General features: G+C 31.0%; 3 protein-coding genes across 6 annotated transcripts; 2 read left to right on the top strand and 1 right to left on the bottom strand.

The window, feature by feature from the left end:
- Window positions 1–467: 467 nt before the first annotated feature.
- On the top strand, window positions 468–4,063 carry LOC141481715 (coiled-coil domain-containing protein 42 homolog). Of its 2 annotated transcripts, XM_074173741.1 has the most exons (6): window positions 470–701; window positions 751–949; window positions 1,217–1,390; window positions 1,451–1,606; window positions 3,733–3,876; window positions 3,931–4,063. In XM_074173741.1, exons 1-5 carry the CDS (start codon window positions 577–579, stop codon window positions 3,733–3,735), a joined length of 657 nt encoding a protein of 218 aa, XP_074029842.1. In that variant the 5' UTR covers window positions 470–576; the 3' UTR covers window positions 3,736–3,876; window positions 3,931–4,063. The 2 variants fall into 2 exon arrangements, with proteins under 2 accessions (XP_074029841.1, XP_074029842.1); XM_074173740.1 differs by lacking the exons at window positions 3,733–3,876; window positions 3,931–4,063 and adding an exon at window positions 1,967–2,347 and having other exon boundaries at window positions 468–701.
- Window positions 4,064–10,124: 6,061 nt separating this feature from the next.
- LOC111518270 (coiled-coil domain-containing protein 42) lies at window positions 10,125–13,416 on the top strand. Of its 2 annotated transcripts, XM_023174674.2 has the most exons (6): window positions 10,162–10,471; window positions 10,619–10,823; window positions 11,395–11,568; window positions 11,644–11,796; window positions 12,225–12,362; window positions 13,084–13,416. In XM_023174674.2, the coding sequence occupies exons 1-6, from the start codon at window positions 10,350–10,352 to the stop codon at window positions 13,303–13,305; spliced, it is 1,014 nt and encodes a 337-aa protein (XP_023030442.2). In that variant the 5' UTR covers window positions 10,162–10,349; the 3' UTR covers window positions 13,306–13,416. The 2 variants fall into 2 exon arrangements, with proteins under 2 accessions (XP_074029840.1, XP_023030442.2); XM_074173739.1 differs by lacking the exon at window positions 12,225–12,362 and having other exon boundaries at window positions 10,125–10,471.
- A 1,802-nt stretch (window positions 13,417–15,218) lies between these two features.
- Window positions 15,219–20,255, bottom strand: LOC111518267 (uncharacterized). 2 transcript variants are annotated; one of them, XM_023174669.2, is made up of 6 exons: window positions 20,077–20,255; window positions 18,807–19,020; window positions 18,472–18,624; window positions 16,902–17,111; window positions 16,717–16,851; window positions 15,219–15,641 (listed from the first exon to the last, which is right to left on the bottom strand). In XM_023174669.2, exons 1-6 carry the CDS (start codon window positions 20,098–20,100, stop codon window positions 15,385–15,387), a joined length of 993 nt encoding a protein of 330 aa, XP_023030437.2. In that variant the 5' UTR covers window positions 20,101–20,255; the 3' UTR covers window positions 15,219–15,384. The 2 variants fall into 2 exon arrangements, with proteins under 2 accessions (XP_023030437.2, XP_023030438.2); XM_023174670.2 differs by having other exon boundaries at window positions 16,902–17,089; window positions 18,516–18,624.
- Between the last annotated feature and the right edge of the window lie 388 nt (window positions 20,256–20,643).

Here is a 20,643-nt window from a genome sequence, read left to right as displayed (position 1 = left end):
GTACAGCAACAAACTTTGTGACAGCCATTTTAATCTCAAAAAAGCGACTAACTTTTAGTGGATGATTTCTGAAGAAGATTTAGCCGTTTTATAACGAGCCAGCAATGGTAAAAATAATAGTGTTAATAAAAATTGTTTGTGTTTGTGTAAAATATTTATAATACCTGCTCCCATTCACGCCGGTTGGAGGCCGGGCGGACCGGATGTCTACGTGGGAGTGGGATCGCAACAATACTATTTTATGAAGAAGACAATAGTTTTATTTCCAAGAAGAGTAGACCTCATTTCGGACACAGACTTGCAAACTGCAAGACAGTCTTTGTCCCCCGACGAAGCTTTTGTTATGTAACAGACAGTTACGTAACAGGAGGAGCATTGGTCAAATGCGCCTGAAAATAGGAAGCAACGACCATCCAAAATAGAGAGAGAGAGAAGATTTAATTTGGAATAAGATTATTGCCAACAAAACGCACCTTAAATTACAAGTTTTGTTTTCCCAAAGTCAAGTCAAAATAAACAAAGTTTGAATTTGACAAGATTTATAGCTATACAGGAATTTATTATTAAACAAGAATAATGGAGCTTAAACATCGAGATAAATCTACCTTACAATCAAATGTAGCTTTGACTTTTCCAAAGATATCTAATTACAAAGCATGTCAAGATTATTTTCTATCGAAATTGATGACCCACAGGAAGAAGTAGTATGAAGTTTATTTATTTGCCTATTAACCTTCACCTCAATTTTAGAGTTCCATCTGAGGACAACATCAATAGAAATGTAAGTATAGAACATCACTTTGCTATGAAAAAATTGGTAGATTCTGAACAGAGATTGAAACATAGAAGGGAATTGGCTGACAAACAGAGACTGAATCTGGAGGAGCAATGGAAAGATCTCATGGAGAAAGAAGATCATTTCAGAGAAAACTTCATATATTTTAGTAAGGTAAATTGATTGGAATGTAAGATGAAATTGAAATGTTTGAAATAATAAACCAAATGATCGATTCTCATCAAGCTTGAATTCATTTAAAATTTTTATATTCAAGGTACACTTTTTTGTCAGGTGGTTTTATATGAATTAACGCTCCTGAGGAAATTATTTTATAGCAAAAAACGTGTCACGTGAAAATCTCACAATAAAGTGTTACTTGATTACGCCATGGATTTTCATCACGTGTAGACCAATTCCATCATTAATTTCAATTTGCAGTTTGTACATGAAAATATAGAAAAAAGAGAAAGAGCTCTGCAAAAAATTGATAAAATGAAAGAGATACGAGAGGAAAGAGTCCAAAAAATACATGAAATGGCTGGTGAATGTTATCATATGCAAGAACTAAAAAAGACTATGGACAAGTGTATAGCCAAGATGAACATTTATGAGGTACATAAATTGTAATGAGAATAATGATAGTATTGAAGTTCTATTCCTTTAATCTTTCAGAATTTTTTGAGTAAGGTTGTTGACAGTGTTCCAAATGAATTCAATGATGTTGTAGATATACTCATGAGGTATGAAGCACTTATGGATGCTCAAGCAGAATTGCTACGTATGCAAGAAATGGATATGCAACGACTAGAAAAATTTAAAACCAATTTTGTAAGCATTGCCTGTTTTTAATGATTCATTACTATACCGGAGAGTACAAATCCCATTACCTTTCCTGGTAACTATACATCCAGTACAAAAACAAATTGATTGTCGTATATCAAGTGCCCAATCCTTAAATATTTTACTGAAATAAAAATCTGCTAAGATGCGTGCTGTCTATTTCCAAACACTATCACTTGGAAATAAAATGGATGACTGAATAATTCAAAGTGAAATATCAGTAATTTCATTAGAAATAATTTTATGTTGATGAAATACTGTACTCTTGGTTCTTATGTTTTGCAGTTGTAGCTATTCAAAGTGTTATAAATGAGACTGTTTGCAAATCTATTTTTTTTTGTTAACTAGCGGTCGTCCCCTCATGAACAAGAATGCTCAAAGATGCAAACTTGTGAAAGTTGAGGATTAGTAAGGTCCTACTTTTTAACGTGCGTCCTAGCATGGATTGAATGAGACGAACTAACAACTCAAGGTAATCAACCAGCTACCCTCCCTCCAAAGACTGTGAAAAGTGTTGTTACATAGATAGCTCCAACTGAATTGGTTATATAGTGAAGTATAATAAAGAACCTTTAGTGCCCATACATCATCACCATCCAGGACTTCTAGAGCAAGTGTCGACTGATATTGAAAGTATAAAGAAATTTGTGTCACCCACAAAAAAGAATAAATTGGAAATGAAAAGGTTTCTCGATCGCTGAATTATTAAATGAATAACACTGAAAACCACCCAAACTGGTTAGGTCGTGACAAACCAACAAAAACATAAAATATTCAGTTTCACTACCAGTAGAAAACACTGGAGTCACTTGAGCATAAAACTTTTGGGTATAACTCTTAATGAGAAATCAGTCTGAAGTAACCACATAGATATGCTGATGAAAAAACTACCAACAACAAACAATACAAAAGGACAATCACCGTAATTCAAATGTACATCAAACTAAGGTTCATGCCTTTACCTATCCTGTTTATATACAATGCATAGGTACATCCAGCGTATCTACTCTCTACATAAAAAAATTAAACTATATTAGTTGTAGTTATAATAATAATGAAGTTTATTTAATGAAATATACATAAAAAGTATAATTACAATCTATTTGAATGATAAATTCCTTTGAAATTCTGCTAAAACACAGTTTCACTGTCTTATGGACTTGGGGTTTTATTAGCATGCTGATTGCTCTCATGTTATTGCTGAATGTGTTTTCGTTCAAAAATTGAAATTCATTGATATATGGTATTACTTTCAATAAGTGGACAAATACAACCTTTTGAAGTTAACTACGTGTGGTAAGGTCAACCATAATACTTTTTAGGTAATCATCTAGTTGTTTCAAATGAATATTGAATTTTGAAAGTTTAAATTACAGCATAAACAAAATGTCTAGGAGTTTCAATAATCCAGTTTTCTATTTTATTAAGTAATTAAGTAGTTTGAAGTCATCATTCCATTTCACATATTTATCAATTATTATTCCCAAAAATTTGACACAGTCAATTGGTTTATTTTTACATTAAAACAAATATTCAGGGATCCTAAATTCAACAAAGAATTTCGACAAGAGAATGGGATATATTTTGTTTTCTGAAAGAATGAATTTTCCCTTCAGTTTTTGAACCAAATAGATCATTGGGATAAATATTAAATAAAATCAGACTCAACACAGAAACTTGTGGCACACCATACACAAATATTCTCTCTTTACTTGAGGTTCCATTCACTCGATAAATTCTGCTGGTCAAGTATGTTTTGAATTATTTATATACAAAACCACGAAAACTTTTTTTCTAATTTTCCCGAAAGTAATGTATGGTTGACAACATTTTATCAGACAAGTTGAAAAAGATTCGATCACTACAGTAAGTGACTGCTTCAGAATCTTCTCAATTGTCTATGCAACTAACCTATCATCATTTATTTTTCAGTTAAATGGTCAAAATCATTAAAGTCTAATTTTACAGATATTTTTACTTACATTTATAGTATATTTTAATTCAATATCAGTATTGACTTTTTAGACAGTATTGAACCTGCTACAGATTTTCTCATGAATGAAAAGTAAACTATTCCATATTATTCTAAGAAAATTTTATAAAATTTGTTACAGTAATAACTATGAAGGTACCCATATTATTAGTTTAGAGTTTTAGACTGTATTCGATATCATATCCATTCAGTTTATTTATAAAATTTCCAATCCCAGCCTTACTTGCATCCAACCTGCAAAAATGTATGTTTCCAGTACCCAGAGGTATAACCGTTTTTTGGAAAAAAAAGAGATTGTAATGAAATATTTTCATTTCAGGATGAACTGGTAGCTGATAAATACGTTAAAATTGCCTGTTTGAAAACTGAACTCTCTGATATCGAGGCATGCTATGAGGCAGCCCATTCAAATTGTCAAAAATGGGAGAATATTCACCACATTGTAATACTGGAAACTCAAAAAAAGCTGAGTGAAATAGAAGCCGTTAAAGATTCATGCTGGCAAATCTATAAGGATATTTGCGATAGGAAGGGATTACCAACAATTTATAAAAATAATTATCCTAAACAATTTGAAATAATAAAAAAAGATCTGCTGCAGTGCAAACTTGTTAACGAGAAGATAGTTTCAATAGAAGACGAAAAATTAAGATTATCAGAAAAGGCCTGTCCATCTAATGGAACTAGTTAAAAACACATGAAGTGTAAGGCTTCACCAAACCATAGGTTTTGCACTCAGCACATAGATCTCACGAACTGTGTGAGAGAGATAAAGAGAGAGAGAAGATCCCACAAGCAGTGAGAGGTTTTGATGATTCAGAAATCCCAGCTCTTGAATCAGTATTGTGCTATTTTCTAGTAGCAAACAGAAAACAAAAAACATCCTAATATCAAATGGTTTTCCATGGAAAGTAGTTTGAAAATCTGGAAAATATATACCTCTTTTCTACAGGTGCACTAACTCACTTCACCTAATAATTGAATACACAATTTTTCCACAAATTGTATCTATTTAAATCTTATTCTGATTTGGAAAATGTTCAAAAGACTACTACATTTATAACGAGCATGATTGTGTTATATTTATGGTAGCATTTCTGATGTTTTAGTGCTTTTGCACAATCGATGGGCATCCGAGCAAGATAGTGGTGAAGACAACCAAGACATAAGTAAATGTTATAGTATAAGAAAAATCCTCACAACTAGATGGCATATTTTGTATTTTTTAACTAACACCTCTACTACATCAACAGTCTATTATAACAGTATGTTATATGTTTATTTATTCACAACCCAAACTCAATTTATATTTTTCAAGTTTCACAAAAATATAACCTCTAATTAGAAATATTCTCCAGACTATTTTATTCTATATAAAAAAGTGTTGCGGGTCCCAATATGGGAATCAAAACAAATATATATATATATATATATATATATATATATATATATATATATATATATATATATATATATATGTTGAATTTCACCTATATTAAGTTGACACATTTGAAGATTGGCTTTAAATCAAATCGTTTTAATGAACCATTCAATCAGTCCAGTCTTCCTTTACCTACACCGAAGGCTTATGGACTGACAGCTATCAGAAAAAACTACTCCCCTGGCTAATACCACGAAGGGCGTTGGATTATATCAGACAGGTCTCAGTGCAGAATTCTCAGAAACAATTCCTGCATATGATTTTGATGATGCAACTGTAGATAAGGGAAGACTGGCCTGAACAATTTATTCATTTTGACAATTTGATGAAAGTTGAACTGTATAAACTTTCTTTTTTTTTTGTAAGACACTAAGATTGATGAAGCTCACATCGAAAAATGTTTGCCAAAGAAAACACCTTGTAGAACTTTGTGTTTTCAATGTATATGCATCAGAAGATATTTAAGGTGCACTCTAGATTATAACTGTTTGAAAATACAATCCTGGTACAGTCTTTGTACTTCTTGAAATGCCAATCACTTCGCTAGCAGTCTAAATTATAACAATCTGAAAATACAATTCAGTCTATGTACTTCTTAACATGCCAATCACTTTGCTGGCGGATACAAAGGAGATTATACCCCCTGTGGGACACATCAGATTTTCCAATGATAGTTCCATGTGTTTTCAGAACATTCAAAGGCTTTCTGGATGAAAAATATTCTTCATTTAAATAATACTTCCATAGGGAATATATAGGTGAGAAGAGTATATTTGTAAACTAGATGTTTTCAGTCCTCTTATGGTGGAATACAGTTCATCTTTCAATGAACATGTCAAATACCTTATGATAAAAGATTTAAAAAAAATGGTTCACAAGAATCTCTAAGCATTTATCAATTGCAGCCAAGATAACAATATATACAATGTAATACTATTATACAACCTAATTTTGACTTATGAATAAGCTCATGGTTATATGGTTTGAATCAAAATCAGATATGAACATTGCAAAAATTACAGAATCGTGGTATGATAGTGATTTTTAAATGTATTGACTCATTGTAGTGACTATCAGTTCGAGATAGATTGTACAGATCAGCAGTGTTATTTATCTTCAAAATAATCAATAATATGTTACCATCATATTTCAGAGAATTCATTAATTATCACTGCAATACTCATAATGATGAAACAAAACAAGTTAATAATTTTCACCTACCACATGTAACCTGCCTTCCACAATAAGAATTTTGTTTCATAATTGTCTATAATAATAATAAACAGCTTTATTTCAGAGTAGATTACAAACTTTTATTGCAAAAGGTGGGTAACATAGAATGAAATGGCGTCAAACAAGAAGGTACAGATTTTTTGTTATAAATATTTTTAAATGAATGTTCCAGTGAGATATGCGTTCAAATCATAGGGCTCTAAGTCTATGAGAAGTTTTGAAAACATGGTTGAATAGCTTGATTGACATATAGTGGGCGCTTTTTTCAGTTACTGTTAGTCTATGAAGGGGATATATATATATATATATATATATATATATATATATATATATATATAGTGGGATACTTATGAGCAGGTATATTTTCAGTGAAGAGGTGTGAATTTTTATAAATGAACATTAGGCATTCATAGATATAAATTGCGTAGATTGTCATTATATTGGTGGATTTGAATACTGTTCTGCAAGTTTGGTTATAATTTAAGTTGTTTATTCCTCTTATTATTGTTTTTTGAACTATGAAGATTTTTTCGATATTTCAATTGCTACCCCAAAAAATAATTCCGTATCGAGCAACCGATTCGAAATTAGCCGTGTATATTGTTTTTATAGCCTCGTTGTGCAGATATTTTGATGTATCTCTAATTCCATACGATATTCCACTTAGTTTGTTTGCGAGGTTATCAATATGAGAAGTCCAATTCATGTTCTCGTCTATGTGGATTCCTAAAAATTTGGTGTGGGACAGTTCAAAAGAAGAGTTTTGAAGGTCCACCCTAACTGGATAATCAATGTTGTCTTGGTTTGTTCTAAACAAAATCATGTGTCTTCGATTCATTTAGTACAAGTTGATTTTTATTGAACCAGTCCTTAGTTTTGTTTAATAGATCTGTACTATTCAACATCATCTTTGGGAAGTTTTCACCACCTGATAACAGACTTGTGTCATCTGCTAAGATAGTTTTGAACTGATGTTGGTTTAGGTTTGGATTACATAAGTCGTTCAAATAAATGACGAACAAAAGAGGGCCGGCAATGCTCCCCTGCAGAATTCCCACGTCTGTGGGAAGGGTTTCGGATTTATAGACTCTTCCATTTCGTTTTATTTTTACAGATTGAAGGCGATCTGATAGATAGGATTCAACCCACTTTAGCGCTGAACCTCTTATTCCATATGTTTCTAATTTCATTAACATTAGTTGATGATTCAAGCAGTCATATGCTTTGGATAAATCCAAAAACATCCCGAGAGCTATCAATTTTTCTTCCATTACGTTCGTTATATTTTGTGTGAATTGATATATGGCCGTTTGTGTTGATCTACCCTGTAAGTATCCATGTTAAAGCCTACTAAATAAGTTACATTGATTCATAAACTCTATAATTCTCACTGACATTGCTAGTTCGAATAATTTTGAATAACTGGGAGGGATGCATATTGGTCGGTAATTTTCTAGGCTCTCTGGATCATTTTTGTTAAAGATTGGCTCCACAATGGAGGTTTTTAATCCTGTTGGGAATATGCCATACTTCAGTGAATTATTTGTCAACATTTAAATCGAAAATAAACCATTACTTGAAAACAAAACTCATAGCCGCCCTTGTTTCCTCAATAATGATGTTGACTCAATGATGTCACAGTATAAAATGATAGAACCATTTTTTCATTATAATGTTTAATTCAGTTAGTAGTAATGTAATGTAGTAGTGATGAAATTTTAGTTCTCTACCATTAGATGTAGATCACTGTGTCATTTCTAATGGTACATTTTATATATTGTATGTATATTAAGATATTTTCTATAGAATAAACACATTCATTCAGTCGCACTCTCCACTACGATAAATAATGATCTCAGCCCGTATTTCTATATATATTTGAAAATTCAAAATTTCAAGAGTTTGTAAAAGTCAATCAACATTGGTAGATTATATATCAAACATCAGAAATATTCTGTTTCTTTTCTTCATTATGCTCCCCTGAAAATCAGATCCGTCACTGAATCACTTACTGGCGAAAAAGTTGAGAATCTCGATCAAACTAAACGGCGGTCAATAATCCCAAAAAACGGCAAATATGATGGTCTCAGACAATGGTCTCGGTTCAATCCACAGTGTTGCCTTCCTCATTTCATCTGAAATATTTCTTTCAACTTAAAAACTTTGAAAATTAATGAGTATCAAAAGTTTACACCGTTTGTTTGAAGGTGATTTGACAATGTTTCATGGTGAATTCCATTAATTCGGACTTTTATTGTCTAATATGATATAAAATGATTTAAAATCCCTGAAAGAACCAATAAAATTGAAAATCAAAATGAATAGCTGAAAATAAAAATTATATTGTGGTAAATTCGTGAATTAACTGTCTTCAACAAATTTATTTCCAACAATATTTCAATTATCACAAACTAATTTATTTATTACAACACTTAGCAACTAACGCTCAAGTTATTTCTTTAGCCGCTCGATTCACTTTCTGAACTGCCCTCTTAGGTCGGGAAGACAGGCTTATATCGGTAAAGGTCCTTTCGAGAATTCTGTAGACGGTTCGGTACTCGACTAGAATTTTACCGGCGGTTTCAGGCTGCTTCTTTCGCGGTGAGGTCACGTGTTTGTTCGATGAGTCGCCTGGCGTATCGGTCAGAGACGGCTTCAGATTCGTTACAATATGAAGCAAAAAAAAACTGAAATTTAATTACAATGAAATAAAATACAAGAAAAAATTGAAAATTGAACAATTAAAGAAATAAAAATTGAAAGAATTCAAGCCAAGTTACTTCACGACGTTTCGATTGTTAGTATCCACAATCATCTTCGGATTGCTGGACCTATACTTAGCTTTCTACTGTGACTGGACTATTCCTTTGAGAGATGACTATAGGTCATTCGAGTGCTTTCACATATCCCCTCTTTCCTCTCACCGGTTAATCGGGAGCTGACCATTTGGTGGGAGTTGGACGTTTTCTGCTTGATTTTGGGTTTCCATATGTTGCAAATATCTACGCTAGCTTGGCCGAAAGCGTTGTTGGACAATATATATGCGGCTTTTTTGAATTTCCTGCTAAACCAGCAGTTTTCTTCTCTGTGTGGATGATCTCATTCTGGGATCACTTGATGTTATTTTGATGAGTCAAACATGCTCTGCTATTCCCAATTTGCTCTTGTTTACAGTAATTGTAAATCTGGTAATCAAGAATAAGACTGCCGAACAAGTCTTCTGGTGTAATAGTATTCTCGTATTATTCAACGAGTGAAAAACACGACAATTGAAGTGAAGTGAAAAAGAAGTCGGTTGACCTGAGCCGATGGCGAGCAAATCATTCGAGTAAAAGATATTTCTCACGAGTTGAATACCATACTTTCTCTATGACATATCAGGAATATTTTAAAATGAAATCCATTTGTGAATATTAAATTTCATAATCAGAGGCATTCTGCGAAAAAATATGTCATATTTTCGTTATTTTATTGAATTTTAAATAGTTTGAAAAAAAAGCAAATAACTGCAATTGGTGTGATTTGAACAAAAGATCATCGATTTGAAAGCCCATAGTTCAACCGGTGCTCCATTTTACCAATGTTGGTTATTGTAAAGTAGGTAAATATACATATAATGTATACATGTCTGTGAATAAAAGTGAATTTTTTTGTTTTTCGAACACATTTTTGTTTCAACTCAAAATACCTAAACGAAAGTAAATATTCCTACATTTAACAGATACTACTTTAGTTAGATTTTGTGCAAATAAATATATCAAGATTATAGAAGTTTTTGAAGTATTTTTAGACGAAGATTATTTTTGTCGAAAACAACTCTTTTGCTTTAACTTCTCAAATATGAAGAATTAGAAACTTCAATTCTGAAATGAAATCAGAAACTGAACTTGGTCAACTGATGATTTTGTTCGAATATTATCTGATATACCATAACAATTGTTGTTCTTGATATTTTCCATGACAACACATCAAACTGTTAGTAATTCTGACACTTTTTTTTTCGTAAATATTATTTTGTGATTTAATCTTGATTTTCTCGGTCTTTCCTTTGATTTTTTTTTCTGATGAAAATTTCACATGGAAAAATGAAAAACGAACGATCTCCCCGTATCACTTTTCCCAAAATTAAGCCTCAAGATGCAGTGTTGGACTATATTCAATCAAAAAATATGGAAAAGTTGGATAAGTAAGTATTTACTTTGTTTCAAATAAAATTTTAGTAAAATAGGTACAGGTTTACCTGTATTGACAAAACGGAAAAAAACATTTAAAATTCAGCTACTGTTTTGAAAAATATAAACTCTTTTTCTACTTTCAATTTTTAATATTCCAGATTATATCCAGAATTCGATGTTGTTCGGCAAAATGACCCATTCTCTAATTTAGCTCTTCTTGAAATTAAGCTGAACAAAACTGAAAGAGTGCTTCGCCAAAAGAGAAAAACTTTAGTTGAAGCCAGAACAAATCTCGATAAACAGTGGAAGGAATTGGATGAAAAAGAGAAATCATTAAGAGAAAACTTTAAACATTTCGATCAGGTATGCATTTGCAACACCATATACAGATTTTTCAAAATTTGATTCACCAATTCACACATTTTGTAAATTAATATCTAAATGCAACAGTCTTTAGGTTGGAATGAAGTTTAGGTTTACCTTTTTGAAGTCTCGATCTACTGTATAAATTCTGATTATTCAAATTGATCATTGTTAAACTCATACAGAGCAAATAAAAAAAAATACTGTCTAATGACAGTGGCTAGAAAAAATACTGTCTCTCGACGCGGGTTTCGCTAACCAAGTGAGCAACAGATAGTATTTTTGTTTTCGTGTGGATATTCATATTATGCCGGAGGTTCCAATTCTACCTACCAAGTTATACAGAGCAAAGCATCTCACACACACACACACACTCTTACACGCGCGCACCCAAGCGCACACACACCCATTCAACTAGAACATAATAATCAATATCTTGTATGTCTTATCCTTCACCATTACACAAGAAATCTCACAAATGTTATAATGGGGATAAAAATTATATACATTAACATATAAACATTTTCTATTGTTTTATGATCTACAATCTACATACTGAATGTTTTTCCAGTTTGTGAGGGAGAACATGGAGAAAAGAGAGCGAGCACTGAAGAAGATGAAAGATGATGTAGCTCTGAAGGAGCAAAGAAGGAACGATATACAAATCTGTTTACTAAATTATATTGAAATGAAGCAAGCAAAATTTGACATGGATGCAAAAATTAAAGATTATCGCCTATATGAAGTAAGTCGCATCTCCACCAAATTAAAAGACCAATGTTAACTTTCTGATATACAATCTTATTGACTTTACTTGTAGGATTTTTTAAATAAAGTTGTAGAACATTCAGAAGAATTCACCAGTATCCAGGATATGATCAATCGTTACCTGTCACTACTGAATGCTAAAAATAGTTTGGCACAGCTACAAGAAGATAATTTGAAAGCTCTTGAAAATGCCAGGAGTGATATGGTGAGCAGGTGGAGTTGCTTCACCGGCATTCAAGAATAATATGCAATCAAGAATTATCATTATTTCATTTATTTAATAAGTTGATAGTTTTATTTTGTTGATATCATATTTGATGAAAATGTTGTATTCCTTCAGGTATCTGGCATCTGATAATAATTCTCTTGAGATAGTCATTTTCAGGAGTAATACATTTGTGACCATAACATTCTGGGTTTTTATCAAAATTAATAAATATTATATAATAAGTATAGCTTGGAAATAAGTTAAATTCGGGCCTCCAATAAAACTTTTAGAGAAGGTGAAAATATGTGATATTTTATTCTTGGGTAACTCAAATTTGTTCTTTGATAGATTTTTAAATTGTTTCGTGTTTGTTTTCATTTCATTTTTTGAATATACGTTTATATTCATTAGTTTGACCATTTCAGATGAAACTAATTGAAGAAAATAATTTCGTCATCATGGGTTTGAATAACCAGATCGCCAATTTACAAGCAAGATTTGAAAATGCCAACATTAAATCTCTAGAAAGTGAACAGCTGGTACTTCAGATTAAGAATAATGCGGTCAGTACATTGATACTTTTAATTAATAATCTCAGAATCAGAAGTCATTCATCACTAATAGAATACATACAGGGTGAATCTCCTACAAATTTTAAATGCCGAAATTTTAAGAAACAAATTTTATTCAAAACTCACTCTTGTTTATTCCAATAAATGTTCAAGGGACTTACATTTGTATTCGGTATGTTGGAGGTTTTCATTTTGAATGACTGATTCAATTTTCTGAACATATGTTTCTCGTTCAAGGATAACGATGGCATTTGATTTATCAGGTTTCGTGAGAACCAGATCATTCTGTCTTATTTTTTGTTGTATAGTTTTTATTATGCCTGTTTCTTTACAGTTCAATGAAGAGAATGGATGATTCTGAATAACTTGCCCCAATATCCCTATTATCTGTCCGTTTCAATGCAATAGCTGTATCTATCATCAAGTATCTAAACTGTTTTTATTAATTATTGTTGGTGTATATTTTGGCCCTTTGAAAATGTCCTTATAGGACGAAACTGCAGTAACGTTAGTTACAAATAAAAGTGGTAAAAAACATAGAAAGTTTCAATTCTCATTTCTCCATTGTTCACTTATTCACAATTTCATTTCTTACATTATGGAATGTTGCTGGTATTTTCTCTTTGCTAAAATTTGTATAGTTTTCATGTTTGTCAATATATTTGAAGAGTTACTTGAGTTTGTTTCAAACTCTGAAATTGTTAATCTACAGGTGAAGAAAATGAGCGAAATTGATCAAGTTAAAGCATCCATCTGGAATGTCTACACTCATATGGCGCATTCGAAGAGACATCCAGTGAAAATAAAGAAAGATAATGTGGAAGAACAGATGATGTACATAAAACGAACCCTCACGGAGTTGTCGAAGGTCAACTTGATTTTACGTAAACGTAGTAAATCGCCTGCGAAAGACATAAGAATAAAGATCAATTAGATTACTCGTCTAGGAATACGAAAATAGCGACCTCTTTTGTATATTTTTATGATCTACTATAAGCAGATATAAATGTACTAAGAAATTACAATAAAAACTATTTTATCACTATTGACCTATTCATGAATAAACCTTTCTATAGTTGTAAAGTTTGAAGTGAAAAGTAACCTAATGTAAGCTAACAGAAATATTAAAACATTGGAATGAACACTTGAATGTACAATATAAAAAAGTCATTAATATTTGAACATATGACATTCTATCATTATAATTTCTTCAAATAAAATGAATCCAGTTTTGTGAATAGCCTTTCCTTAAAAGGATTTCTCGTGTATGCCAGAAGTTAGGTAAGTGTCACATATTTCTGTTGTCTGCAAACTGATGTTTTCAAATTTATGTAGTGATACTTAACTTCATTGACAAAAAAATATATAAATTTGTTTATTTATCACATCTATCACATCATATTCTTCGAAAATTGGTGTAGATTTATAATTATTGATAAATTCTGTTATTAGTATTTTTAATGTACTATTTATTACCTATTTTAAAATAAGAACATTCAAAAAGAGGGCGATTTGTTTGTAGGTCACTCTTTACTATACAAACAAAAATATATATTTGTAGATGAATCATTTCATATTGATAAAATTAATTAAAAAATATTTATGTACATATTATCATACAGCAATTTCATTTGATAGTATACATATACAGTTCAGATTAATGAGACACTCCTTACTCATTATCATTAAATTTATTCAAAAGTTCGAATGTCTTCAGGCAGTTCAAAAAGAAATTATTTTCTATTCAAACATGAAAAGTTTGCCCTTCATTATGTAGTACCATACCGAGTCTTCCCAGGAAGTTGATACTTTTAAAAAACAATCTGAAAAATGTTATTACCTTATTTTTTTCCAAAACTGCAATGTTTTATAACAAATCTTGATCTTCAAAAATCATGAAAACTTTATATCATTCTAATGTGAATCTTGAAAACTATCATGTTATGTATTAACGAAACTTGCCACTTTTTCCACACCAGAATAAAAATAGTGTCTCTGAGAGACAATAGATTCATTTTACGCCAATTTAATTAGACTGTAAAACATCTAATCACAATTGAGTGCTGAGCACAATGGAACAAAAGGGATACTTGTCAACTCGCAGACACACTGGGTTTGTTTGACATCAGGCAACCTTCTAGCTTTTCAAATCATCTAGAACAATTCGTTCAGGCCAGTCTCAACTCCCTACACTGTAGGTAAATGGATTGACACTTATCAGAAAACAACTACTCCCATGCCTTATACCACGAAGGGCGTTGGATTATATTCGACAGGTGTTAGTGCATGATTCTTCACTGAAGTTATTCCTGCATATGCTGTTGGCGATACAACTGCCGCAATAGATTTTCAATTAGTATAACACACTTGAAGACCAGTTTTGGACTGTTTGGCCACTCGTCAGTGTAAGGTAGTGTCTATCATCAACATAAAGTCACTGATTTCCGATAACTGAAAATTGAATTCTTTTAGAGTATTATTCTTTGAACTTACTAGGTTAAAGCGGACAACAAACAACAGGTTTGTCATCGCCCTATCTGCCTGTGAACGAGGTAACCAACCACATATCCGAAATTTTACCAATTCCTCGTATATGGAAAGAAAACTTTTCACATCACCAATAGGTGCCCATCACCCTATCAGTGTAGGGAGTTGAGACTCGTGACGACTGTTCCTTTAGACGATTTGATTTATAACCAGTCTTCAAGTATGCCCACTGCCCATATTGGAAAAACTTCTACTTTTTAGTACTACACATATTAATTTTTTTTTAATCTGCTATAAAATTCTGTTACAAAGTAAAACTGAAATATCTTTCGATCAAAATTATGTACATTTTTCATAACATTTTAAATCAAATATTGTAATTAAAAAACATATTCTAAACAATTTGTATCATTCTCAAGGTTGTCCCTTCAAAATCATAAAATGTATGTTATGTTTGCCAATTATTCTCAGTTTCATTCATAGTTGTAATCTCTATTTCATTCATTGCTGAATTTTTCTCAAGCAGTCAAGCAGAATCATGACAGAAAAAGTTCTCTTCTTCATCTTCACAGTCTATACAAAAATTATGGAGAACACATGTGGCTTCCACTAGTTGCTTTATCAAAACCACATCCCCATTCTCAATATTCTGCAGATGCTGAAATCGCCCCTTCAGTAAATTAAAAGCTTCCTCTGCAATATTATAATAACCAGTTTTATAACGCATATTATCATTATCAAAAGGATGTAGCAGCCAAGAGTATTTTGGATGATCTTGATGTCCTAGAAAACAATAAAATATGTTGATATTGTATAAGATTCGTTTTTTATTTTTTGACTCTAAAGAGTAAATTTACCGTTGTAATCGTTTTTCAGGAGATTTCTTCTAGAGAAAAGTATATTTTTCAAAAGTCTAACTAACCTACATGACTGAAATCATTTTGTTATATGATAATATTCTCAACTATGAGATTAATAAGTGAAATAACTAAAAATAACTTGAGACTAAATTATGAAGAGAGGATTACAAATTGTGAAAGTAGTTTTTGAAAAAAATATGTAAATTTTAAATGAGAATTTGGGTTTTCTTTCTAGTTTATATCAACACCTGACCTGCACAGTTTCAAAATGTTATAGATTGTTTGACTTGATGCATAGAAAACTATTTATAATATAATGTTGGAGTTTTGTAGATGTAGACATACAATAGACTTCCAGTTAAAGAAAATTATGGTCTGTATAACTTGGATTCTTTGTACCAGCCTAGAGCTCTATAGTTTCGAAATTTTGAAATGCTTGAGTTGCCTTTTATGGTTGACAACTACTGGAACCAAATAAGCTGGTTGTGGTATTTTCGACTAATTTGAAAAATATGTTATTTGTTGAGTGAATTATCTGTGGACTTTGATTTCAATTCTCAAATGTATTTTATTTCATAAGTTTCCAAATTTTGAAAATAACAAGTTTCTTTGTCAATAAAGTTAGAAAACCTCAAGATATTGAATGATACTGCCTGTATTCATAATTTATTTACAGGCATAGAGACAAAGTAAATCTGTTCCAACTATCAGTGCAAAATATATAATTTCTCAAATCTATTGCATTTTTATCTAAAAATAATATATGGGAAGGAAACATTTTTTTTTCAATAGATCAACATGTATATCTAAAAATACAAGGTAAAAATCAAGGTTGTCACTATATACTAAATTCATAGTAACAACTAGTGGTGAAAAAATAGAAAAAAATACCAACAGAAAATAAAACTTTTTACAAAAATCTTGACATTTTCAACCAATGTTATGTTATAAGTGATCATTGAGGACCCAAACATTAAGTTTATTTTGCCAATGCTTACCAATTAAAAAGTACTTTCCAAGTAAACCATTTTTTACCTCCAGTGGAAGAGATGATTTATTCAGAACAACTTCTGGAACATCAGATTCCTCGCTGATGAAAAAATCAATGAACTTTTTGTTAACTGTAACTACCCCTACAAACAAAAGTTACACTCTTAATGCAAAATAAATGGGTAGATTTTACCTTGAAGAACAACACTGTTGAAACCATTGTTGGAAATATAAAGTAGAGAATTTTTTTCAGGTTTTGGAATTTTTATATGTGATACTCCAATTGCTCCTATTACACCCTTTAGATCACAAGATTCTTCGAACAACCGAGCAATGGATGGGTATTCACAAGAAGCAGGCCACTTAATGTATTCTGATTTTCTGCAAGATAAATTTCTAGTACCTAAAATTTACTAAAATGTATTATGTTTTGTCAAAAATGATGATATTGGTAATTTTGAACTTAGAATTGATACACAAAATTGATTTCCAATATTAAAATACATTTTGTTACAATTAACATCAATTTATTTTTAATTTAGAAAGAAGTTGAGTTCAAAATCAATTTTGCAAAAACAGAAGTGTCTACAAATGACTTGGAAATAGACGAATTTTTTATTGAAAACACTTTTCCCACACACGCGTTTTGTTAACTATGTTACCATCATCAGGAGATGACTAGAACTAATTTTTATGGGTATCTTGATGTTTTTATATACAATGAAATGAAATTAATTTATAGAACAACTTATTATTTCCTACCACGTAAAAACGGCTACATCCATCAATTTATTAGAACAAGTTATTGTTATATTGTCATTTTTCCAAATAACAAAAAATTGTAGGGCTACATTTTTTTGTACATAGATTGGTCACATTCACCTTGAGCAAAGAAATATATGAAATTATCGAGGAAATAGCTGAAAGTAATCAGTATCCTTCTAATATAGTGAATGAGTTAATTCCGAAAAGAAAATTTAGATAGTGTCTTGGTAGGCGTGTCTTGCAAGTATTTTGTTCTAGTGTAGGAAACATCAATTCCTTTTAGAAATTGAATATAAGAGGAAAAGAAGCATTTAAATACCTATGATATACGATTAAAATTGACTAACTAGTATAAAGTATTATGATGTATGCAACGTAGATATGAAAGGTACATAAGAAAAGAAAAATAATTAGAAACAGAAACTGACAGAGTACATGCTGTGTGCTAACAAGAATGTTTGCAGGCAGCATGTCAAAGGAAAAAATCAAAAGAAGTAATGTGCTATCAGATGTAATAGGACAATGGTATATGAGTATGATACCTAGAAGAGAAGAAAAAGTATGTATACATAAATTAATAGAATATAGTTCTTCAAGAAGAGAGGCAGACCAAATTTGGAAAGATATAGTGTAGAGTGTAAACCATTCTATATGAAAGAAAATTAAAAAGTTGTTGGAAAAACAGGGTCTACTGAAGAACTTTGTTGAAAAACAAAGGCTCGAAAGTAATATCAATTTGTTAGTTCTTCGAAAACATAATGAAAAAATACATTTTGCTAGGTTTTCACAAAAATAGGTGAAAAACTTCAACGCGATTTCCACCAGAAAATAGCTTTTTCTCGTATATCTAATACTGTATTAGACACGCCTGAAGAAGCCATTATAGAAAAAACTTGTGTTGTAGTTTTGTAAACCATTCGTGTTAGTCTCACATGAAGTGTTATCAATACATTGAGAATTATTTCATTGGTATATCTTTCATGATAATAAATAACAACCTATTTTAATAATATTATGTACACAACTCATGGTGATATTGAACCTTTCAGATGTCTTCTTGAAATGTTCCTGATTACCCAAATACCATAATAAGACTAATGCTGCTTTTTGGGGTGATATTCCTTTCATACAGAAGTCACTCTGTATCACTTCTGAAACAAAATAAAGTAACATTACTACCTGTATGATTAATTTAAATTAGTTAAAAGATATGTGATGGAATTTGCCAATTCTTGATGAAAATCCATAATGTAGGTACTCAAGTAAATGAAATAATAACTAAATATATCTGAATAGTGCTTTATATAAGTTAACAATTTGAATCAGGACTTACCTGAAACTTTGACAAATGTTGTCCTATTAACTCTAAAATGATTTTTGAAATCATCTGGGTTCAATAGGGGATCAATAACTGCCTTTGAAAAAACGTTTATTTTTTTCAATTTTTTTCTAGGTTTTTCTGTGTCTTCATCTGAATCATCACTACTGCTACTGCTTGCAAACAAATAAGAGTATTCTTCACATTCGGAAGAGAATAAAAAAGATTCCTGAAAGTTTGTACAATGTATGTTCTGATCGATTTGCATAATTTATTGGTGTTTATTTGTTGCATAACATTTTTAGTAGGTATTTGGAAGTACAACTTTATAATGTTTGGGAAAGAAGGTTTTTGGCTTTCTACTACTCCATTTTGACACAAAAAAGTTTGCGAAAGAATTTTTTTTTGTGTAATTCAATGTTTATATGAAAGTAGCTGTTTCAGGAGGGCTTTCTCCCAGTTTGCATCTGAAAATTGCTTCTTTGCATGATCTACACATCCATGTATAGAGTTACTCATTTTGAAATTGATTACTTCCTTCCTTTCTTTGGAAGATTCCCACATTTCTTTGTATCAAGATGGAGTAGTAGAAAGCCAAAAACTTTCTTTCCCAAAAATTAATCACTCCTGAATATATAAGCCCTTCAATTCAAATTTATAATGTATTTTATAGTTTAAGTTTTCTTGATGGTCAAGCTAATGTATACATTCCATTTTTTTATGTAGGTATATTTATGAAGGTTTTTCAAAATTCAAAGATATTTTGTGATTATTTATCAGCTGTGAACATCATTCAACATATCAAATTATTTTAAATTTTTGATTCATAATGACTATATATTATAGATATATCATTAATAAAAAAATAAATGCAAACCTAAAATTTACAGAATACTTCAATTAATTTTAGAACTGACCATAAGCTATTGTCCTATTTAATTCCTCTGTTTGATGAATACTTTGTTTTTTTAATCAAATCAAGTTGAAATTGACTAACAACTGTATTATTAGAATATTAATGGAGTTTTTCCCCAACTCCAAACCGTTTCAACACCTCCACACATTTTTCGATCAACAAGTGATCATCTTCTAGAGGAAGATTAAACTGAGTTTAATCTTTCTTTTGAAGGTTCCAAACAGTACATCACAAGTATATTATTAGAACATAAATATGAAGTAAAATCTAAGAAAAATTTAGTTTTATAAATAATAATTTGTCCGCCAGTCGTAGGATACGAAATGTTTGAGAATGTTTCATTTTGAAGTTTGTTGAAATCACACTTACAATTGTGAATTTATTCAAATTCATTTTGTCCAATGATAATATATGCTATGATGATTATCTGAAATTCATATAATAAAATTTAGAAACACTTGAAAGTTTTGTTTGTATTCGTATCTATTAGTCCGCCGGTCTCCTAACTTTGCTATTTGATTATAGCCACAGCGCCACAGCCACAAACTACTTACTCTAGCTTGCGGCTTGCGGCAGTGAAAAATAAGTTGAGTTTGGCTTCTTTCTTCTTCTATTCGATTCAATGGTCTCAGCAACTAAGGCTATCCGGCCAGTTTGTAACGAAATAAATCAGTCAGTGTTGACACAGAATATCGGAACTATGTGGTGTTGCCAACTGGATGAATTATAAAATCGCTACACATGAAGCAAAAATCCGCACACAGCTTCATATTCCCTTAAATCAGTGTTCCAATATAAACGAACCCTAAATTGTTCTATCTATTACCATCTTTCTCTTGCTTACATTTAGGAAGAAACAACTGAATTCCATCTTTTTGCAATAATGCCATTATTGCGTTTTGAAAGCAAGTTCAATATTTCAACATAATATCTATG

This window comes from Leptinotarsa decemlineata, unplaced genomic scaffold (genome assembly GCF_025532065.1).
Source record: "Leptinotarsa decemlineata unplaced genomic scaffold, Ldec_3_MD MMD2_tig00000505_RagTag_RagTag, whole genome shotgun sequence".
Lineage (NCBI taxonomy): Eukaryota > Metazoa > Arthropoda > Insecta > Coleoptera > Chrysomelidae > Leptinotarsa > Leptinotarsa decemlineata.
Note: the sequence above shows the minus strand (reverse complement) of the source record. Positions and strands in the feature narration are given on the sequence as shown.

Excerpts from the sequence above, each read along its gene's own strand:
- LOC141481715 (XM_074173740.1), top strand. The coding sequence starts at position 577 with ATGGAGCTTAAACATCGAGATAAATCTACCTTACAATCAAATGTAGCT. Across the intron at positions 702-750 it reads TTGATGACCCACAGGAAGAA|AGTTCCATCTGAGGACAACA; the intron begins GTAGTATGAAGT and ends CCTCAATTTTAG. Across the intron at positions 1,607-1,966 it reads AAAAATTTAAAACCAATTTT|CGGTCGTCCCCTCATGAACA; the intron begins GTAAGCATTGCC and ends TTTGTTAACTAG.
- LOC111518270 (XM_023174674.2), top strand. The coding sequence starts at position 10,350 with ATGAAAATTTCACATGGAAAAATGAAAAACGAACGATCTCCCCGTATC. Across the intron at positions 10,472-10,618 it reads AATATGGAAAAGTTGGATAA|ATTATATCCAGAATTCGATG; the intron begins GTAAGTATTTAC and ends TTAATATTCCAG. Across the intron at positions 11,797-12,224 it reads AAAATGCCAGGAGTGATATG|ATGAAACTAATTGAAGAAAA; the intron begins GTGAGCAGGTGG and ends TGACCATTTCAG.
- LOC111518267 (XM_023174669.2), bottom strand. The coding sequence starts at position 20,100 with ATGAATTTGAATAAATTCACAATT. Across the intron at positions 19,021-20,076 it reads ATTTGAATAAATTCACAATT|GAATCTTTTTTATTCTCTTC; the intron begins GTAAGTGTGATT and ends ACAAACTTTCAG. Across the intron at positions 17,112-18,471 it reads ACATAATATTATTAAAATAG|GTACTAGAAATTTATCTTGC; the intron begins GTTGTTATTTAT and ends AGTAAATTTTAG.